Below are 20,877 nucleotides of genomic sequence, written 5' to 3'. Positions count from 1 at the left end.
AGCTACTAAATCAAATGAACACTATACATCTTTTGTACTAATTTGGATGGAGATGGAATACATCCTTCTTAGTGAAGCATCACAAGAATGGAGAAGCAAGAATCCAATGTGCTCAATTTTGATATGAGGACAATTGATAACCTAGTACATGTTGGGGGGTCAGAGAATGGGGGAGTGGAGAGAAGGAAGAAGGGGAGGTCACAGTGTTTGGCACACCTCTTGGGGGAGGAACACATTTATAAGAGGAACTTTGCTTGACAAATGCAATTAGTGTAACCTGGTTCTTTGAATGAAGAACCTCAATAAATCCCCAACAATAAAAAAATGTGATTTTGGAAATAGAAGAACAGGACAGTCTTGGAGAGAACACTCTCATCTTCTCCACAATTGATGGACTTCTGACAAATAAAGTTTGGTGCATCTATCCCCATCTCTGCATATTGGCTGACAGTGACAGGTGGCCAAACTCTCTTCATCCAGTAACAAGGTCATCTCAGCTGTTTCATAGTTTTCAACAAAATTTATTTGTAAGACATTAGCCCACTAAATTAGATAACATAAAGTAAATGTCCCCCATTATAATGGTAGAAAACTAATAGATGTCAAGACCTGGTTTGGATTCCTACTATTCTCTCTCTACCTAGTACCTAGTCAGACTCTGAACCAGTAGATCTTTGTTAGAATGGTATTTAATCTCCATGCTCATCTCCAATTGATGTAGACAACAAAAAAATCCTGCTTCTTTAAATTCCATGAAGGAGCGAGATCCATGTTGATACTTTCTCATTTCTGAAATACATCAACAACACTTTGCACACAACATCCCAAGTGTTATTCAGCTCCATGCTCATTTCATAGATCATCTTACACAAAATTTTTTTTAGAGAACATCACAGTTTCACTATTCGGTGCTGCCCATTTTGCTTTGACTCATACTATTAGAGTTTGTCAAACAATTCAGTCACCATTCAAGAACTACACAAAATATGGAATGTCTCAAGAAACTGTATGTGACCTTTGCACATGAGTCATGCTAATCTTCTCTGTATTGTTTCAATTTTATTATACGTGCTGCCAAAGCAAGCACAATGTTCTACTTTTGTATGTAACTTTTTTTTTTTTATTTTGGGGGCTTCATTGAGGATTTAAAGAACCTGGTTACATTGATTGCTTTTGTCAGATAAAGACCTTCCAATAATAGTGTTCCACCTCCAAAACGTGTACCACCCCCTGTGATTCCTACCCCCTTCCTTTCTCTGTTCTCCCCATCCTCAACCCCCACACTGTGTGCTAGGTCACTAATTTTTCCCATATTAGAATTGAGTACATAGAATTCTTGCTTTTCCATTCTTGTGATGCTTTGCTAAGAATAATGTCTTCCACTTCCATCCAGGTTAATACAAAAGATGTAAAGTCTGCATCTTTTTTAGTGGTTGCATAGTAGTCTATGGTATACATATACCACAGTTTGCTAATTCATTCCTAGGTGGGTGGGCATTTAGGCTGTTTCCACATTTTAGCAATTGCAAATTGAGCTGTGATAAACAGTCTAGCACAAGTGTCCTTAAAGTAAATAGATGTTTTTGTTTTTGTTTTGTTTTTTTCCTTCTAGGCAGATGCCCAGTAATGGGATTGCAGGATCAAATGGGAGGTCTAGTTTGAGTTCTTTGAGGGATCTCCATACTTCCTTCCAAAAAGGTTGTACTAGTTTGCAGTCCCACCAGCAGTACAAAAGTGTTCCCTTCTCTTCACATCCATGCCAGCATCTGTAGTTTTGAGACTTTATAAGGTGGGCCATTCTCACTGGGTTTAGGTGATATCTCAGGGTGGTTTTGATTTGCATTTCTCGGATAATTGGGGATGATGAGCATTTTATCATATGTTTGTTAGCCATTCATCTGTCTTCTTTAGAGAAGATTCTATTCATCTCTCTTGCTCTATGTTGTAAAGGATTCTTGGTTCTTTTGTGTTTATCTGTAGATCCTAGTTATTAATCTTTTATCTAATTCAATATATGCAAATATATCTTCTTATTGGGTAGGTTGTCTATTTGCTTTGGTATTGATTTGTCATATAAATACAACTAACCTGTTCAGATTCAGAGGTTTACATCCAGCAGCTACATTCTTAGAATTTGACATAGAATTTGAAAACATTCTTAAATTTTGAGGTAGAGAACCAAGTAGCTTCAAAGATTTTCATAATTATGGAGGACAAATCATTTGAGGGCCAAGGACAAGTTGGTGTCCACTACTAGAGAAGGACATGGGATCTTTTACAGCCTAAGAAAAGGTGCTGCACAGGCTATAAGTAGGCTTCAGGGCATAGATCTGGTAACAAAGAAGAAACGGAACTCCATTCCTTTCCTGCATCATTATTTGGAACTCTGACAGTTTAGAACAATCTCAGCTACTATTTGCTAGACAAAAGGACTTTAAAGGAGAATGTACAAAGGATTAGGCTAAGTCTAAACTAAAATGTGAGCTCCATATAAGCTCTATATAAGTAGGGGAAGGGATCTCTTTGCTCACTGTGTGTTTGTGTGGCTAAAGGTCAGAGGCCTAGCTGCCAGAGCAGAGAACGATGCTAGTGCTTTTGGGAACAATGGACAAGCATATAAGCAAATGTAAGTGAACCACAAAAAGTATTACTTTGAAGTTTAAGTGTGTTTGACCATGGAGACTGAGGCATCTGAATCAGCAAAGACTTCCTAGTAGCATAATTACCAGACTGCAGGACCAGTTTCCAGGCAACAATGCAGCAACACAATCAGGGGAAACAGAATGAGTACAAAGTCCTTCTTCTCCCCTTTCTGCCTTATAAAAGAGGATTGCCTTTCTTGCACTTTAAAACCTGTTCAGTTCTTGAAAATTTCAAGGAGGAAGGTCTAGAGCACAACAGTACAACAGGGAATGGTACAACAGCTTCTACTAAAGTGGACCTTTCACGACCCATATAACTACTCAGAAAAAGAAGAGTTGTGACACTGTCTTTATCCCACGCATAGGGGCTGTACTTGTAATAAAACAAAATAAAACTGAAATCCGTAAGGTTAAAGGTCTTAAAAGTCTTTTTTTTTTTTGTTTGTTTTTTGTAGAGACAGAGTCTCACTGTACCGCCCTCGGGTAGAGTGCCGTGGCGTCACACGGCTCACAGCAACCTCTAACTCTTGGGCTTACGGGATTCTCTTGCCTCAGCCTCCCAAGCAGCTGGGACTACATGCGCCCGCCACAACGCCCGGCTATTTTTTTTGTTGCAGTTTGGCCGGGGCTGGGTTTGAACCCGCCACCCTCGGCATATGGGGCCGGTGCCCTACTCACTGAGCCACAGTCGCCGCCCAAAGGTCTTAAAAGTCTTAAGAACCCTGCACTCATTACTACTTGTAACACCTCCATCCTTTGGGTTTCTTCCGGCTATCTCATTTCCATTCTAAAACTTTCTGAAACAAACCATGAAATTTCAACTGATGTACAAGTTGCAATAGTTATAATTATTTTACACCTCAATTTAACATTAACTGGTCTTTTTTCTTTTTCTTTTTTTTTTTTTTTTGAGACAGAGTCTTACTTTGTCCCCCTGGGTAGAGTGACATGTCATCATAGCTCACAGCGACCTCAAACTCTTAGGATTAAGCAATTCTCTTGCCTAAGCTCCTGAGTAGCTGTGACTACAGGTGCCTGCACAATGCCTGGATATTTTTTTGTTGCAATTGTCATTATCGTTTTAGCAGGCCCAGGCCCCGTTCAACCCTGTCACCCCCAGTGCATATGGCTGGCACCTTAACCACTGTGCTACGGGTGCCACCCAGGATTAAGTAGTCTTTTATCGTGTACACTTACCTTTCAGAGTCAGGAAGAAGAAAATTATCTATAGTCCGTCCAAATAAATCTTCCGCAAAGACATTAATATTCTGCTCCAAAAGAAGATCCACTAAGCTTTCCGAATTACAAAGTACAGCAAGCATGAGCGCTGTTCTAAAATAAGAAAGATAACCCACACTTACAAACTTGAAAAAAGTTATTTATAGTACTAATTGGATATACTTTACTAATTCAATATCCTGCCTGTCCGTGCAGAATGTTCTTACAGACATGAACATCTTGGGTACTGAAATGTTCATTTTAGCCAATTTCCACTGAAGCTAAAAGGAAGCCTCTTAACCACAGGTATAACACAGTACAAGTTGCTAATTTATAAGGCTTTAATGGTCAAGAAACTACGCTGAGATCACTTATCTTACATAGTGCAAGATTTAGATGTAGAATTCTCCATTCCTTCCCTATCTAAATAGAATATATTTTCATTCAAAGTCAGATAGTGGTCAAATAAGTAAGAGCTACTTGCAGGCTTCCAATAACAATAATAATGGTAATAATTTTAGTCAGAGTACTTACAGATTTTGATGCTGATATTCATGTGCTAGGAACTGCATTAAATTATTGTGTGTGTGTGTATATATATATATGTATCTGTGTGTATGTGTGTATATGTCTCTGTGTGTGTACATATAAGACTTTACACACCATAAGCCTTGGCAGATTATGCTCCTTTTCAGATCAAAAAACACATCTGATGATAAATGATGTTCCTAACATCACACCTAGCAAGTGGAAAAGCCAGGAATCCAACGCAGGTTTCGGGGAATCTAAAGCCTCTCTGTTTACACTTTATCACCCACCTATGGCTTATTTTATTCAAGGAAAAGTTTATCCAGTTAAAGTTTTCATCCTTCTGCCCATGCCAATTAAAACTAAAACATCAAACTACACTAGAAGTAAAAATGGAAAAAAAGCTGATGAACCCACAGGATCTGGTAATAGCAATTAATAGTCACTTAAGGATAATCTAACGTCAATATTCTTTAAAGAAAACAACTTAAAGACTCACTAAGTCATTCAAAAGAGAAAATGAATCCCAGCTCCTATTTATGGGACACAGGACATTCTAAAGGAAAACCATATAAGCAACAGTTGTTAAAAAATACTATGAAAGAGTGAAGAATTTCATATTAAGTCATAAAGTAAACTACAAGTTTAAGTCCACATTTTATACAACTAACTAAAGCCTATCAGCTAATATATCACCAAAACACCAAATTACGAACAAATATCAGTCAATATTGAAAAAAAAGGTAAATCCTTCTGTATACTGTCCTTCATATTTCTCAGTCAAAATAACTGCTTTTCTGCGTAACTGAAGATCTGTGTGGATATTTTTCACTATACAACAATTATGAGGTAACGTTATTGTTCATTTAACATTTCTGAGGAGAGATACTATTGCCACTCTAGAATACCACTCAGGTTTTAAAAACAGAACGAATTACTATACCTCCTACATCCATCAACTAGATGTATATTTGCCTTATGCTTAATTAAAAGTTCCGCCACATCTGAATGGGTTTCCTTCAGAGCAAGGAAGAGTGGTGTGGTGTCTTTCTGCAATACAGCAAAAACAATTAATACAATACTGGACAAAATTATACACTTTTATAAGTGGAAAACTTTATATAAGGTCCTAAAATTGTACACATAAGGTAGAAAATAAATAAAAAGTAGACCCTTCCTTCTCATTACTCTGTGCTTTCCAATGTGACACTCCTTCCCTTGGAAACAACTCTCATCTGCCTCTTCACATCAACTCAGGTTACCTCCAAAACTCAGTTCAGACATTTAATGCTTTGAAGAATCTTTGCTTCTATCACAGCATTTACCACAGTATAATACTTTATTGTTTCTCATCTAAACCAAGAGCTTCTTGTGGGCAGAGGCAGTATCTATTATTAATATCTCTATATCCCCCTACCCTAAGATATAGTAGTAACTATTTTCAGTATTTTTATTGAGTTAATGATCTAAATTATTACCCCTAGATCAGTATTTCTTACACTGGATTTCAAAGACTACTTACAAGTATGTACCCCCAACACAAAGTTTCCATGATCATCTATGCATAACAAATATTACCAAACTTTCCATTATATATCCAATATTAAAGCAATCTCTTGAATTTGCTTAAACCCTCTTTGGCAATACATTTTTGGGGCAAACCCTAACATTTGAGAAATTAGAGTTTCCGTGATCCTTGAAAGCTTTCCAACAAAGGGGGAGGATTTCACCAGGTATACCAACTCAGGACTCTCTTCTATCGATGGTGACAAGACCCCAGATGCCAATTGGTCTGTCACTCCTGTTGCGAATGGTTCACTAAGGTTTTCTGAGTGAAAAAAAGCTAGACTTCAAATGAACTTTTCTTGCTTATCATTAAATGGCCCGTGGGATGTCTCCTGTTATAAGATTATCAATTTTTTACTTAGGAGGCTGAGGCAAGAGAATCACTTAAGCCCAAGAGTCTGAGGTCGCTGTGAGCTGTGACACCATGGCAATCTACCAAGGGTGACATAGTGAGACTCTGTCTCAAAACAAAACAAAACAAAACAAACAACAATAACAAAAAAAGATTACCGATTTTTATCTCAGCTGTTAGAAAGTTCACTGAGAAACATTATTCTCGATGAAAATGGTAAATGGAAATCTAATGCATATTTAACTTTCTAATCCATTTTTTTCTGGTTTCTCTTTAAATTATGTTTTTTTCGGCAAAATATAAAGCAGAAATATAATGGTTTCTTAATAGAAGTTCTAATACTGACTTACATGAATTGTTTACAGCCTAAGTAAAGGCACTAAATCATTTTCATTTTTAAGGGATGGTGCTGAGGCAAAACATATGTCATCATCTATCCAACTACAACCATGATTAACTTAAAAAGGCTTATAGGTTTTGTAACAGGAAAACAATTATTTGATAGATGCAAAGACAAAGAGATTTTAAAAGCCATTTTTTAAGTTCTAAGATATGACCCCATCACTAAGGACTAATATAATTTTTTTTAAAAAAATTCCTATATGTATTCTAACTTCATGGTTTTCAGTGTTTCAAACTGAGATCCTGATTATGCTGAAGCTCTGTGGCCCTAAAAGATGTGCTAAGACAGTTCATATTACAGCTTCAACTAAAAAAAAGGTAAAGGATTCACTACTATTCTGATTGAGAAAACTCTACTTGTAAAAAACATTTGTTGACTTAATCATCTGAATGATAACAAAGAGGAAATACTAAAATGGTCAGTCTGCACTTATTGAAAGACTATACACAAGTAAATTTCTAAAATCCCTCTCAATAACAGTAAATGATTGATGGTTGAAAAGAATAAGAAGGTGCTCTGTAAGCTAACAGATACTGCCAGTAACATTCCTTTTACCCTCTTCAGCAGTAAAAGACATCATAAACATCAGTCTAATATTACTGGAAAGCAGAGATTGAAAGAGAAGTAGTGCCTCTAGAAATTTCTTACATTTTTGATACATGTGAATTCATAATTACACTTAAGTGCTCAGTGCATCAGAGTCTTGAAGAAATTGTGTTGTTCTTAGGGACAGTGTCAGAGAAAGTGTCAAGAAATCCTGGGTTGGTTCAGTGCCTGTAGCTCAGCAGCTAGGGCACTGGCCATATAAAAAAACCTGAGCTGGCAGGTTCTAAGCCAGCCCAGGCCTGCCAAACAATGACAACTACAACAAAAACAAAAAAATAGCCCGGCATTGTGACAGACACCTGTAGTCCCAGCTTCTTGGGAGGCTGACGCAAGAGAATTGCTTAAACAAGAGTTGGAGGTTGCTGTGAGCTGTCACGCCAAGGTACTCTACCCAGGGGAACACAATGAGACTCTGTCTCAAAAAAAAAAAAAAAAAAAACAACTCCTGAGATTGACTGATCCTTCCTACCTCAATCTCCCTCTCCCTCAAACATGTACCTGCCTTCAAGGAAATATTTTTAAATATACGTGCTTGGACCTTATTATATTTTCTGAATCAAAATCTTCAGGACAGAGCCTAGACTTCTAAATTATTCTTTTACATTCCCCCCAGTTCATTGTGTTGCACAATTCTAGTGGAGAACTAATGCAACAGAAAACCACTTTTGTCTCATTGTCTACCTACATGGACAATTATGTTACCACTTGGGAATTTGGATAAAAAGAAGAAAGAGTAAGAGGTGGAGTCATTACTGAAAATTCCATTTAATGTTTCTAGGGAAGGGGAGAACAGGGACTAGTGAACTGAACATGCACCTTGATTTTGCTACGGAAAAGGTCCTTCTCCCCCACCTTCCCATCAAGACATTCTGGTCTTGAGAGCAGAGTTTACACTCTTACCTAAAAGTGGCTGCTTCTGCCAAATTAGGATGATCAGTTAATTATTTGTTCTTCCTTCTTTCTTACTTCATCATACTCATTGTCAATCTGGTTTTCTCGGAGTTCTCCTAAAATTGATGCCTAGACAAGTCTACCTCTCACTAACTCTCTCAAACTGAGAGTTATTATCCCTCAAAATAAAGAGATTCTGGTTTAAATGTTAAAAAACTGGACAAAACATGCAAAACCCCCTCTTATTGGTATTTCCTGCAGTTATGTATTTTTTTAATGATTTTTTATTAAGTCTTTTGTATATAGATCATAAAAACATTTATGCCATTTTCAATGTGTTGATTATTTGAACAAATTGAAGTGCTTACATCATACTAATCAACATAGCTTTCACCTCATTTACCCAATCATGCAGTTTTTAAACTGGCCTGTGTGTTTCTGATCAGTCTCCTTTCCCTTTTCCCCATTTTCCTCTTTACCCCTTGCTTATGTGAGGCAAATCATGTTCCTAGAAATTATTTTTTAAGAAATCTGTCAACAGCAAGATTTCTATTTCTTGTAAAATACATTCCTTTTGTCGAAGTTTTAAGATAAAGCCTATTTCTAGGATAAATTGACTTTTCTGTGCTATTTTACAATAATTAGAAAGAAACAGCAGAATGGTAAAAAAATTGAAAAAATAATTTAACCTTCAACAAATTCAGTGTTATCTCAAATATTTAACATAAATGCATAAAAGAAGATGTACTCTCTCATGCTCCTTCGAAAGTACCAATTTTTAAACAGAAACCTTTGACAATTGAGCTATTTCAAAATATTTTATTTTAGGGAATGCTTAAGTTTCCAAACTTGGAAAATTGAACCCTTACATATGTCAATGTTAAAACAAATGTATTTCCGATATTTTCAAAATAAAGTCAGTTAATCTATACCTTGTTCATTATCTCTGTAGCGGCACCATGTTCAAGGAGTTTTGTTGTAATCTCTACATTGCCGCTTTGGGCAGCATAGTGGAGAGCGCAGTTACCGTGGATATCCGTGATGTTGGGATCTGCGCCACGTTCTAAGAGGAGAGTGACACACTGCGGTCTCTCGCATTGCACGGCCTGTCAGTTTTACACCAAGAAATAGATCATAAGTTCTAGGAATGCAATATAAACCTTTCACAGATTTCACTTATTAGTTATATTCAATTGTGATAAATTCATTTTTATTCTATGGGTTTAAATAAAATCCATCTCAAGCTGAAATCTGGCTACTATATACCTTTATCAGAGGTGTCCTCTCTTCAGCATCTCTGATGTTCAGATCGCAGTCCTTGTCGATCAACATAGTGGACACCTTGGCATAGCCTCTTACGCAAGCCAAATGCAAAGCACTCCTACAAAATTGAGAGAGCCTTTTTAAAAAATTGTAGCACACTAACTAAAAACATGTAATCATTCACGTAGTTGTAAGCATTAAGTTTCATTTATTCCTGTTTTCAGAACAAATCCTTAATTTTCTTGTGAAGACAGAACGATATTTATTAACACTCACTGTGTAACAAAAGAACAGCCTATTGGAATCCAAAGACACTGGCCTTTGGATTCAGTAACTTCAGTTTGGGACACACTTTGGCTTAGTTTTTCTGTGTCTTAATTTCCTCATCGATAAAATGGAAATAAAAATAGTAAGAGCAGGCGGCACCTGTAGTTCAAAGGAGTAGGGCGCCAGCCCCATATGCCAGTTGTGGTGGGTTGAAACCCAGCCCCAGCCAAAAACTGCAAAAAAAAAAAGAAATAGTAAGGACACCTTACAGGATACCCTTGTGATGCTGACCATTTTTAACAGTTCCTGGCACAAATAACAGCTCAGTAATTGTTGTTTATTATAACTATTACTATGAATGCTAAGAAAGATGACATTCTGATTAAAGTAAAATGATACAATCATATCTACTCAGTGGTATGTTTTAAAGATTAGAAATACAACTGTATTATAATGTTTCTTTTTTTTTTCCATTATAACATCTCTGATTTAGGAATGCCACTTGTAATTCATGATTATAAGTATAATTGGCAGCATTTTAAAAATTACAGTATTGAACTTAAGATAATGGGGCATAGCACATTCCATGGTGGTTTTACAGTGAGTGAGATTTGGCACACACAGGTCTCTAGCATTTATTTTTATATGAATGACATTTAAATAAATTTTAGTTTTTAAATGTACTAGGACAAAAAGATGGCTGAATTAACAACAATTTTCAAAAGAAAGTTAATTCTCATTTTGATTTCAAAAATATTTAAAACAAAATAAATGCAGAATTCAAATGGAAAGTGTGGCTCATTATTCAGTGCTTAGATTGATTGACATGTAAAGGAGATATTTCCAGTGATTAGTATTAGTCATTAAGACTGTTATAAAATTTCAAAGGTCACTAAAATATCTTTTTAAATAATTGTTTAACTTTAGGAATTATTTTTATGCTAACTTTTATTCTCTTCAAAAGTAAAGGAATCTTTTTATCTGTGTTTAACAGGAGGGAGGAAAAACTGCATGTGAGATCAAGTCCTAATGCAACAATTTTAAACCTCTCATCTTCCTCAGGCTGCTCAGGGAAACATGATGGTTTGGGATGGAACGGTCCTGAAAGGCTATAGTATATGTCTCCTACCAAAGAGGTTTCCAGCTTATGTTTGGAGAATAAATGGATTCAAAGGATGGATAGGGAGCTCAATTAAAAGAAAAAAGAAAAACTCAAGAAGTAAAGCAATACTTTTGCAAGATTAATAATCATTTATATTTGCCAGCTTTATTTTCTTAAGGGCACAAATAAAATGATGAATCTATAATTATTTGTATATATAATAAATACATATGATGAAAACAATGTGCATAATAAAATGTATACGCAACAGAATATACATGCACAGATACAGGTAAAAAGATTCATTTTGAAGAGACTACAAGTTAGCAGAAGATACTAATTCAAATAAATGAATTAATAAAAAGTGGGAAATTATTTTTCTTGTGTAAGATTCATATCCCATAATCCTTGTGAACGGATTATTTCATTAATAATAAGCTGCTACTAAACCTTATACAGGTTCACTGCAGAAATCACAGGGAAAAAAATAAAAATCTTAGTCGTATACCAATTTCTAACACTAACTGCTTTTGTAAAACTTTTTACAAATTTTCAGCTAACACATTGCCATAGTCCATGTGTACATATCAGCAAATTGACATTTTCCTCACTGTATATCTTAAAAGTTCACCTCCACATGACAGCTGACACCTACCTGTTCATATGCCACCTTCATATGCCACTCTTACCTAAGTGGCTGCTTCTGCCAGATTAGGATTCTGTCACATATTGTACTACCCTATGGATGCACTGAAGTTTCTTTTTTTTTTTTTTTTCTTTTTTTTTGTGGAGACAGAGTCTCACTGTACCACCCTCGGTAGAGTGCCGTGGCGTCACACAGCTCACAGCAACCTCCAACTCCTGGGCTTCCGCGATTCTCTTGCCTCAGCCTCCCTAGTAGCTGGGACTACAGGCGCCCGCCACAACGCCCGGCTATTTTTTTTGTTGTTGCAGTTTGGCCGGGGCTGGGTTTGAACCCGCCACCCTCGGCATATGGGGCCGGCGCCTTACTCACTGAGCCACAGGCATGTTATGTAGGTTCTCCTTAATACAGTGTTACTTTAAGCAGAGCTGAGAAAGTCGAATTTTATGAATTTCTAATTACTCCATAAAAATATTTTATTACGACTTGTTGGAGTCTATCTAAAAGGTCATAAGCACATAAAAGCATAAGTACCACCACATTGCATCTTTATAAACTTTGTGGATAGAAAAAAAAAGTATTCCCTTTTTAATTTAAGGTCCTTGTCTTATCAGGAACACTAAATGTTTTTCCCAGGTCCATAGATCAATTGTAGATCAGTAAAGAAAAATGTACTTTGCAGAATTTTAGAATTCTTTTTTTTTTCCTTACAGTTTTGGCCAGGACCGGACTTGAACCAGCCACCCCTGGTTTATGGGGCCAGTGCCCTACACTTTGAACCACAGGTGCTGCCCAAATTAAGATATATTTTCATTTGATGTGTTGCAAATATTTTGTAAACATGTTTTGTTAATTTTTTCCCCTCATATACGGAGGGTTTTAACGTTTATTTTGCTGAAACAATCTTCAGTAAGCTTGCTTCAGAGGTCATTCTGAGGAAGGGCTTCTTACCATAAAAATGTATCTATCTCAATAGGCATTTAGGTTTGTTCCTAGTACTTTCCTCATTTGGTATATTTAAAACTTTTAATATGTATTTTATTATGAACTTACATTTATTTATGTATTTATTTATTTGAGACAGATTCTCACTATGTTGGCCTGGGTAGAGTTCCGTGGGGTCACAGCTCACAGCAACCTCACTCTTGAGCTTAAGCAATTCTCCTGCCTCAGCTTCCAAAGTAGCTGAGATTATAGGTGCCCCCACAACACCTGACTATATATTTGTTGTAGTGGTCTTTGTTTAGCATGCTGTTCTTGGAACCCACCACCCCACCCCACACCCACCCCCCCGGTGTATGTGGCCGGTGTCCTAACCACTGACCTGACGGTGCCCAGCCATGAACTTACTTTTGTGAATTAAAAATCTATCTACTTTATTTCCAGCTAACAGACACCTCAGTTATGAAAAATTCATTGTTCGCTAATAATATAAAATGTCACCATTATCAAGTTCTAAATTCTCCTATACATTTGGTGTATCTGGATTTTATATTTTGTGCCATTCATTCATGTGTCTTTTCAAATGTTAGTAAAAAATTTGTGGACCTTAATAGCACATTTTGATATCTAAATAGGCAAGTCTTTATTCACACCATTACAAATGTTTCTTAATATCATGACAATAACAAAAGATGGATACCATATGCAACTCAAAAATTGAAAAATTTTGGCATTTTTATTTGGCTGATTTAAAATTAATAAACATGGAAAGAGCTCACATTTTCAGGAAAATAAGACTTCCTACTCAAGCACATGCAATCATCTTACCACTTTAAAATTGCTTTCTAAGACCCCCTCGGTAGAGAACGCAAACCCACGGCTGCACTTCGATATAAAATGGAAATTGGACTTGATCTAAAGATGTGTTAGCTCAGAGGTGGACATATTGTAGGAATTCTCTCATTATGTACTTTTCCATAATATACAGAACATTATGTTCTAAAATGTGTACATCAAAAATAAAATGCGGTTATACCTAATTTTCTTGGTTAAATTACTTTAAAATGGTCAATACAGGCTGGGCACAGGGGCTCGCGTCTGTAATCCTAGCACTCTGGATGCCGAGGCGGGTGGATTGCCTGAGCTCACAGGTTCAAGACCAGCCTGAGCCAGAGCGAGACCACATCTCTAAAAATAGCCAGGTGTTGTGGCGAGTTCCTGTAGTCCCAGCTACTCTGGAGGCTGAGACAAGACAAGTGCTTGAGGTTGTTGGGGAGCTATGACGCCACAGCATTCTATCCAGGGCAAAAAAGTGAGACTCTGTCTCCAAAAAACAAACAAACAAAAAAGGTCAATACAGAGCTGTATAAGGGGAATCTGGAGTGGAATGGAAACAGATGAGGTTCAGCTTTTGCTCTGCTGCCCATAGTGGTGGCCCGAGTGGGGCGCGGGACCTCTCCCAGACTTCCCCATCTCAGTTTCTAAGGAGCCCTGGCGACAGGAGGGCTGGCCCAGGGAGCCCATGAAAGGGGGCATCTCCCCCCTCACACCTCATCCCTCACACCTGGTCACCCCACCTCTCACCACCCACGCCGCCACCCCCAACCCCATCCCACCCAACCCCTGCCCCCCGCCCCAGCCCGAGCCACCCGGCTCCCTGTTCCTATTACCTCTTCTTCTTATCATATGCATTTAACTTATTTCTTTTCAGATGGACCAGGTCCATCATGTCATAGAGGTCGCCCTCGTAGGCAGCTCTGTGGAGAGTCTTGAGGTCCTTAAATTTGACCTCATACCCGGCCGTTGAGAAGACTGGGTCCTGATTCTGGTCCCAGTACTGGTGGACCAAAGGGGTCAAGGCTGTGTTGCCCATCTCCACCTGCAGCTAACAATTTCTTTTAGATAGAGCTCCTGGCTCCGTAGACTCCCTTCCCCCACCCCCTCCCCTCCGCTTTCTCGCTCAGCGTAGCCCTAGGACGGTGTCCTAACCAGGTCTGGCAGCAACTCCAGGAAACAAGCCTGGCGGTTCCGTGGTCAGACCGGTACAACCGAAGGCTAGCAACCGCAGTGCGCGTGCGCAGGAAGACCCGCGCTGGCGTCCGGAAGTTGTGTGCAGCTGGTGCCTGGGCGTGCAGGGCGTGGCTACAGAGCTGGACCTCGGGGCTCCCTGGGTGCACAGGGTCCTCGTACACTGCCCGCCAGGCCTGGCACACCTGCTGCACATGGTGCGTGCAGGAGGGATCTAGGGAGTTCTGTACCCTCTCAGCTCAGGCAGATATTTCCTGTCCTTGCTGCTGTTTGGACAGGGCCAGGGACTGTGGGGAGCAGCCCTGCAACTAGGAACCTGCCTGCGCTCCTAGAAGGAAGGAACAAGGCACCTGACACCTCAGTTGCAGTCAAGCCTGGCCAATGACCTGGCAGCAGCCGCTCAGCCAGACTGCCTGGTGGGCGCGGACCCCATACTCCCAGCATGGACCCAGCAGGAGCTGGCCCACGGAGTCGGTAGGGCCCTTGGGACGCATGCTGGACACGAGTCCTTGAGCGCTGGACACACCGACCTCAGGGTTCAGCGGTGCAGCCTGTTCCGCCCCTGAGTGCTGCTGCTAGTGCCGGGCCCACCGCCCGGCTTGGCGCAGGCTGAGGCCCCCGCCCTTGCATTGGTGCTGCTGAGGGCGTCGCGAGATCTGGGATTTCTGGACAGTCACTGCAGGCACCTGACAACGAGTTGCAGCCCCGGCTGTGGTGGCAGCGGGCTGGCAGCCTAGTCCCTGTCCATCCCGCCTGCCTGCCTGAGGGCCCACCCTCCTTGACCTGCAAATGGAACGTGGGGCAGCGATGCTGGACCTTGGACACAGCACTCTCCATTTTCAACACAGAACCTCCCCCTCCCGGTTCTCTGAACACCAGCTGCCCCTGGGCAGGCAGGGCTGGGACAGGAAAGTCGCACTCAGGGTTGGAATCGCAGAACCCCGGTGTCCTGAGGGCGTCGCGCTGAGGTGGTCGCCAGGCCTGGTCCCCTCGCAAAGGGCGGCGCTGAGGAGCTGTGCATTCCATCACAGCCACAACGCCCAGGAGCAGTCGCCGGCCACGCCGAGGTACCCTGCGTCCTCTACAGCCTGCGGCGCCAAGGGGCTCAGCATTCTAAGCAAACTTTTTTCTGCTCCTACATTGCTTAATGCTCCATGGCTTGCTTTTCTAAGCTATTAATAACAGGAACTAGCACAAAAAATTTGGAGGATTAAATGAGTACTTAGCACAGTGCCCAGCACACACTCCATCAAGATTAGTTTTTAGCACAATTCCAAATGTTTGGGCTACACTCATCCTCTGTCCACAACCTCAGCCATGCCCATCTCCTGAATCCTAAACTTCCTGGAGCCTGTGTCCTAGCATCATCTCCCCTCCATGATCCTCCACCTCTCTAGACATCCCCTTCGGCCCTGCACTGTGGCTACTGAAGAAAACCTTTGGTCCTGCTGGGCTAACGAAGGGGAATGTTGGGAACAAGGTCTACTTGGGTAAGGTTTTGCAGCTAAGTGAGCCCATCTCCTTCATGCAGGTGTATGATTTGAGTAGACATACGTAAATGCATGCTCATATATGCATACACGTGTGCATACACGCACAGCACATCCTTCAAGTCCCAGGTCCAGGCTCTAACCTTGAGCTTGGGGAGCCGTTTGATGGTCTTGAGGGGCCGTAAGACGCGCAGAACTCTTAGGGACTTGATGGTGTTGATGTCTTTCCCTTTGGATCCTCTAGAAGGGAGAAACCACAGATGCAGACAGGTAGAGTTGTGAGTGGCACCCATGCAGCTCCCCAGGGTCTGGCTCACACCCCTCTGTATCCAGAAGCAGGGAGGCCTTGCCCTGCAGGTACCACAGGCCACTTGGCTCTTCCCATGGTTACCTGCCTGGGGCCTCATCTGAGGACAGGGGCCAGGCTGGGACCAGCACCAGGACAGCAGCACCTGGGGCACAGGGAGAGCCCAGAGTTCCCTCAACCACACTCTGACAGCCACCCCGAGCCAGCTTCCAGGAGCAGAGGACAGGGGGCCTGTATCAGTACTGTAGCCCTTTAGTACCGCAACATTCTGGAAGGGCTTTTCCCCTGCTTTCTCAGTCCTGGCAGAGGAAGGTAAGGGGGCCGTGTCTGGCCTCTTCCTACAGTTCTCCTTGGCCACCCTAACACTATAGCAGATGACAAAAAGCTGACAGAAAAGAAGAGGGAAGTGGGGAAGGAAAGTAAGAAAGAGACGTTACATACATAAACCATGAGTGAGGAAGGAGGGAGGGAGCCACAGACAGAGCAGTGGACAGGGAAACTCACACAGAGGGGAGCAGGGAGAAAGTCAGGGAAAAGAAAACTCAGGCACTAGAAACAAGCTCCGAAGTCCAGGGTTCATGTGCCCACATCAGGGACTCTCGCAGGAAAAGCCAGAGCAGACCTAGGTGCTGCCTCTGCTTGCCAGGGCCCCAGGAACTGGGCCTAGCAGGCACTGGGGGCCAACCTACTGACCTCCTACCAACTCCACCTGAGGCGAGGCCAGGCCAGGCTTCATGGAGAGCCTATTATCAGAAGCATAAAGCCCTTAGTCCATGGGGGCAGGAGTGAACAGGATGAAGTGGGCTTCATTCATACCTGGGGCTCTGGCTTCTTTACTCAGTGGGCAATGGCCTGCATGGGTGTGTGTGGTCCTATCCTTAGGGGTCTTCCTGGGCCCACTGGGTGGGGTGGGCAGAGTGTCTCAGGCCTTTATGGGGCTGGAGAGTCTGGATACCCAGTCCTCTGCTGCCCCAGCAGCAGCCTACACCCCAGAGTCCAATTAAACTCCCCTGCAATGCTGAGTTTTCAGGTGGGCAAAGCCCAGCCCCTCTAAGTTGGCTATTTCCATCACTGCAGAAGCCCCTGAACCTGCTCTCAAACCACCCTCCTCTGCCAGACAGAGAAGGGAGGACAGACGCTGGCCTGGGGTGGGGCAGAGCAGGAGGAAGGCCACACTGCCTGTCTGGGAGGAGCAGCCCTCTGACATCCATGCAGAATAGCCAGCTCAGGGCTGCCTCCCATTCTCTTCCTCTGAAGCCACCTGGCTGGGTCTCACCTCTCTCCTCCTGCTGGGACTGTCCAGCATCCCTGGCTTCACTGTCCTCATTGCAGGACCCTCCCAACACCCTGGCAAAGTTCTCGTTCCCTTTACCATGGAAGGAGGGTTCATTAAGACACCCAGAGGGGAAACTGGGTATGGCTGGGCACTGATGTGGTCAGGAAGGAGTGGGGAGGAAGCTGCACTTCAAGAAAGGAGCCTCAGAGGAAGCAGCTTAAGAGGTCCAACATCCTGGGGCCTATGGCCACAGCTGGAAGTTGCCACCTCACTGCCTTCCAGCTGATATTCTCAGCCTCTAGCACGTGACCAGGACACCTTGATCTTTAGGAAATACCGCAGCAAGGGCTGACCATGTCCAGCCCTAGGCCCCAACCCAAGGCATGACAGAAACACTGGGCTTGGGTACATGGCTCCTAGCAGCATGCAGCCCAGATGGGGAATGTGGGTGAGCAGGAGGCGAGGCTGGTGATGAAATGGTCTGGAGAGAGGCCATTGGAGCTGTGATGCCGGACGCATGGGGGAGAGAGAGAGAAGCATTACCCCATGGTGCTCCTACCGAGTCCAGCAACAAGGAGGCAAAAAGAGCAGAGTCAGTGACACTGGCAGGATAGGAGGGGCCTTTGTGCAGGTGCAGCCTTCCCAGTAGGCTCAGAGAAGGCAAAGCCCCCAGTGTTGCCTATCGACTGTCAGGGGCCTTCCTTGTCTCTGGCTCTCACTTCACAGCTGCCCTCTGCACCCACCAGGTCCCCCCAGGCCCTGACACTCTCCACGCAAGGCCTGACAGAGTTCTCTCTAGGCCCCACTCCAACAGGGGGAGTATTCCCACAAAGGAGGCAGAAGGAACAGCCCAGTACCCCAAGAGGGTAAGATGACCTCCAACTCTGGCTGGGAACAGCACTGGCCCAGATGCTCACCTCAGGTAAAGCTGCTTGTATGGGCCCTATGGGGCTGCACCCAGTCCTAGAACCACCGGGTACCTGTGGGACGTCAGGGACAGACAGGCCTCGGGTCCCCTCAGGTCCCCTGGCCCCATAGAGCCCAGCTCCAGGAAGCTGGACCAGTTCCATATGGCCCACAGACATCACCCCATGCCCCTACACTCAAGGTCTTCTCCTTGGCCACCCTAACATGATTGTACCACGGTTCTGGGGGCTGCACACAGCCAGACCAGAGCCAATATGGTTACTTATGAGAAGGCAAACACCACCAGGGCCCCACTGACCACAATGAAGTCCAGAATGTTCCACAGGTCCCGGAAGTAGGCTCCAGGGTGAAGGAGCAGTCCCAAGTCAATCATCTTCAGGTGAGAAACACACATTAGCGAATATAATGTTCCAGAAAAGAGGTAGAGCCAGGTCCTGGTGTCACAGGGTCACTCCCTCTCAGCAAAGGTTCGCACGTCTGTGACCTCATTGCAGCCTCGGAACATGCTCACATGCCCTCCCAGGGCAGAGGTCACAGTCCAGGTCATACCCTCTAAGGGACTCAAGGTCACTGACCCCAGTGTCACAGTTCATGACAGCCTGGCACCCTGCCTGGGCTCCCTGCCACCCTGAAGCCTGAATGAGACTGGGAGGGTCTGCCACCATGTGCTCTGCAGGGCCATGCTCTGCCACACCTTCAGAGGGCCGGCTCAATGCAGCAGGAAGAGCAGCTGGTCCAGGTTATAGGACTTTCATTTGTGGCCTGGCTCTGCCACTCCCTGTGTGGGGACTTGGAACAGGTGCCAGGACCTCTGTAGCCTCAGTTTCCTCATTTATAAAACATGATGATGTGCCGAGTGCCACCCTGAGAGTATGCACTGGGCACACATGCTGAAGTCACAGGTGTACACACACGTGTGCACATCCAACCACGCTGAGCACATGCCTGTCAGACACTGATAAGGGAACACTCAGATCCACACGTAGAGACAGAAATGAAGGCTGCAGTGAGGCGGCAGACCCTGAGCCTGTTACCAGGCAAATGCCAGACCCCTTTTAAATTTGTGTCTTCACTGCCTACTTCCCACGGCCCCCCAGCTCTCTCCAGGCTTCTTGGCCTCCTGTCACACAGCAGCCCTAGGGAAGGAGCTGAACCCAAAGTGTCCTGTTCCAGGAGTGGAGTGCAGCAGGGACCCAGGCACTGCTGGGGAGGCGATCCTGCACAAGGGGTCCTCAATGAATGACGAAGCCTCTTGTTCTCAAAACACACCCCATATGCATGCAGCAGGTGCTCTCATGTCCTCACACACGTATGCATATACTCACTGCTTACCCGCCCACTGTGCACCCTCACCAGAGGCTACTAGGAATGTGGCTTAACCCCCAGCCTTAGCCCCATCTCATATGGGAAGATGAGCAAAACACCAGGTAGCTGGGATGGCCACACAGCTCACCTTTATCACCATCTCAAAGGTGAAGACACCTGTGAAGATGTAGTCCATGTACTTCAGAGCCTGAAACCAAAAGGAAGGTTATTCCAAACACCAAGCTGGGGCCTGAGCCAGGGTTGCTGCAGGGGCTCCGAGCTCCTCTGAGTCACTGGGCAGACAGCCAATCTGGGAGCTGTGGGCTTGGGCATTAGGAGGCAGGGCTCAGACATGCATCCATCCCTTTGGGCTAGTCCCCTGGCTGCAGCCCCAACCCCTGCTACTCCTGCCTTCAGACATTGGGCCCTGCACGCCTGAGGAGGAGACATAGCAGAGAGGGAGGATGTTAGGGGAGAAGCCAGCCCCTCTGCCACTCACATTGTTTCTGGGAGAGTCTGTCCGCACAGGGTCCTCTGCAGCCAGAGCAATGCTACTCAGGGCAATGACCACGAGGATGACCATCTCGAAGTAGCGCATGGTCACTATGTAGTGGCAGAGGCACCGCAGCCTGTGGGGATAAAGCATGGAGGCTGTGAGCAAGCTGGGCACACTTGGCTCAGCTACAGGCACCAGAGCCTTCTCCACTTCTCCTGGCACAGCAGCCCGGTGACAATGGTGGCTGAGTTACTCATGAGGGCAGCCCAGGACAAGGAGTGGGAAGGCTGCACAGCCCACAGCTCACAGGCTACAGCTCACAGGCCACACTTCCGTACAGCATAACCACTTGTGTCCACCTGGCTGCTGTCTAGAGAGGATGGATGTCAGCACTAGCATTCTGGCAGACGGCAGGCCTCTCCTGGCCTAGGAACCTTCCCAGGGCCGCCAGGAACACAAGCCCACTTGCTCACCTGCACTCACTCATGCAACATTACTGAGCATCTGCTCTGCCAGCCTGTGCTGAACTCTGGGGGACATAGTAAGCAACAGGGCAGGCAAGTCCTCCACCTCAGGAAGTCCCATTCTGGCAGGAAAACAGCAGCAAACAGTGTGGACAGAAATA

General features: G+C 43.7%; 1 protein-coding gene, 1 long non-coding RNA gene and 1 other non-coding gene across 3 annotated transcripts in view; all 3 read right to left on the bottom strand.

The window, feature by feature from the left end:
* The window catches only part of LOC128579414 (ankyrin repeat domain-containing protein 36B-like), a 171,198-nt gene extending 162,019 nt beyond the window's left edge, over positions 1-9,179 (bottom strand). Inside the window, exons 1-3 of the mRNA XM_053581525.1 lie at positions 9,139-9,179; positions 5,332-5,438; positions 3,840-3,974 (exon numbers count right to left, since the gene is read on the bottom strand). Coding sequence (XP_053437500.1) covers positions 3,840-3,974; positions 5,332-5,438; positions 9,139-9,147 — 251 coding nt within the window. The 5' untranslated portion in view covers positions 9,148-9,179. The remainder of the gene's footprint in view (positions 1-3,839; positions 3,975-5,331; positions 5,439-9,138) is intronic.
* LOC128579430 (U6 spliceosomal RNA) lies at positions 981-1,087 on the bottom strand. The gene has a single exon (XR_008378147.1). It is a non-coding gene; the product is annotated as a U6 spliceosomal RNA (small nuclear RNA).
* Positions 9,180-16,131: 6,952 nt separating the features above from the next.
* LOC128579426 (uncharacterized) lies at positions 16,132-19,964 on the bottom strand. Its single transcript, XR_008378144.1, has 3 exons — positions 19,905-19,964; positions 18,750-18,824; positions 16,132-16,181 (listed from the first exon to the last, which is right to left on the bottom strand). It is a non-coding gene; the product is annotated as an uncharacterized LOC128579426 (long non-coding RNA).
* Positions 19,965-20,877: the final 913 nt, after the last annotated feature.

Source organism: Nycticebus coucang, unplaced genomic scaffold (assembly GCF_027406575.1).
Source record: "Nycticebus coucang isolate mNycCou1 unplaced genomic scaffold, mNycCou1.pri scaffold_53, whole genome shotgun sequence".
Taxonomy (NCBI): domain Eukaryota; kingdom Metazoa; phylum Chordata; class Mammalia; order Primates; family Lorisidae; genus Nycticebus; species Nycticebus coucang.
The sequence above is the reverse complement of the archived record's forward strand: the minus strand, read 5'-3'. Positions and strand labels throughout refer to the sequence as shown.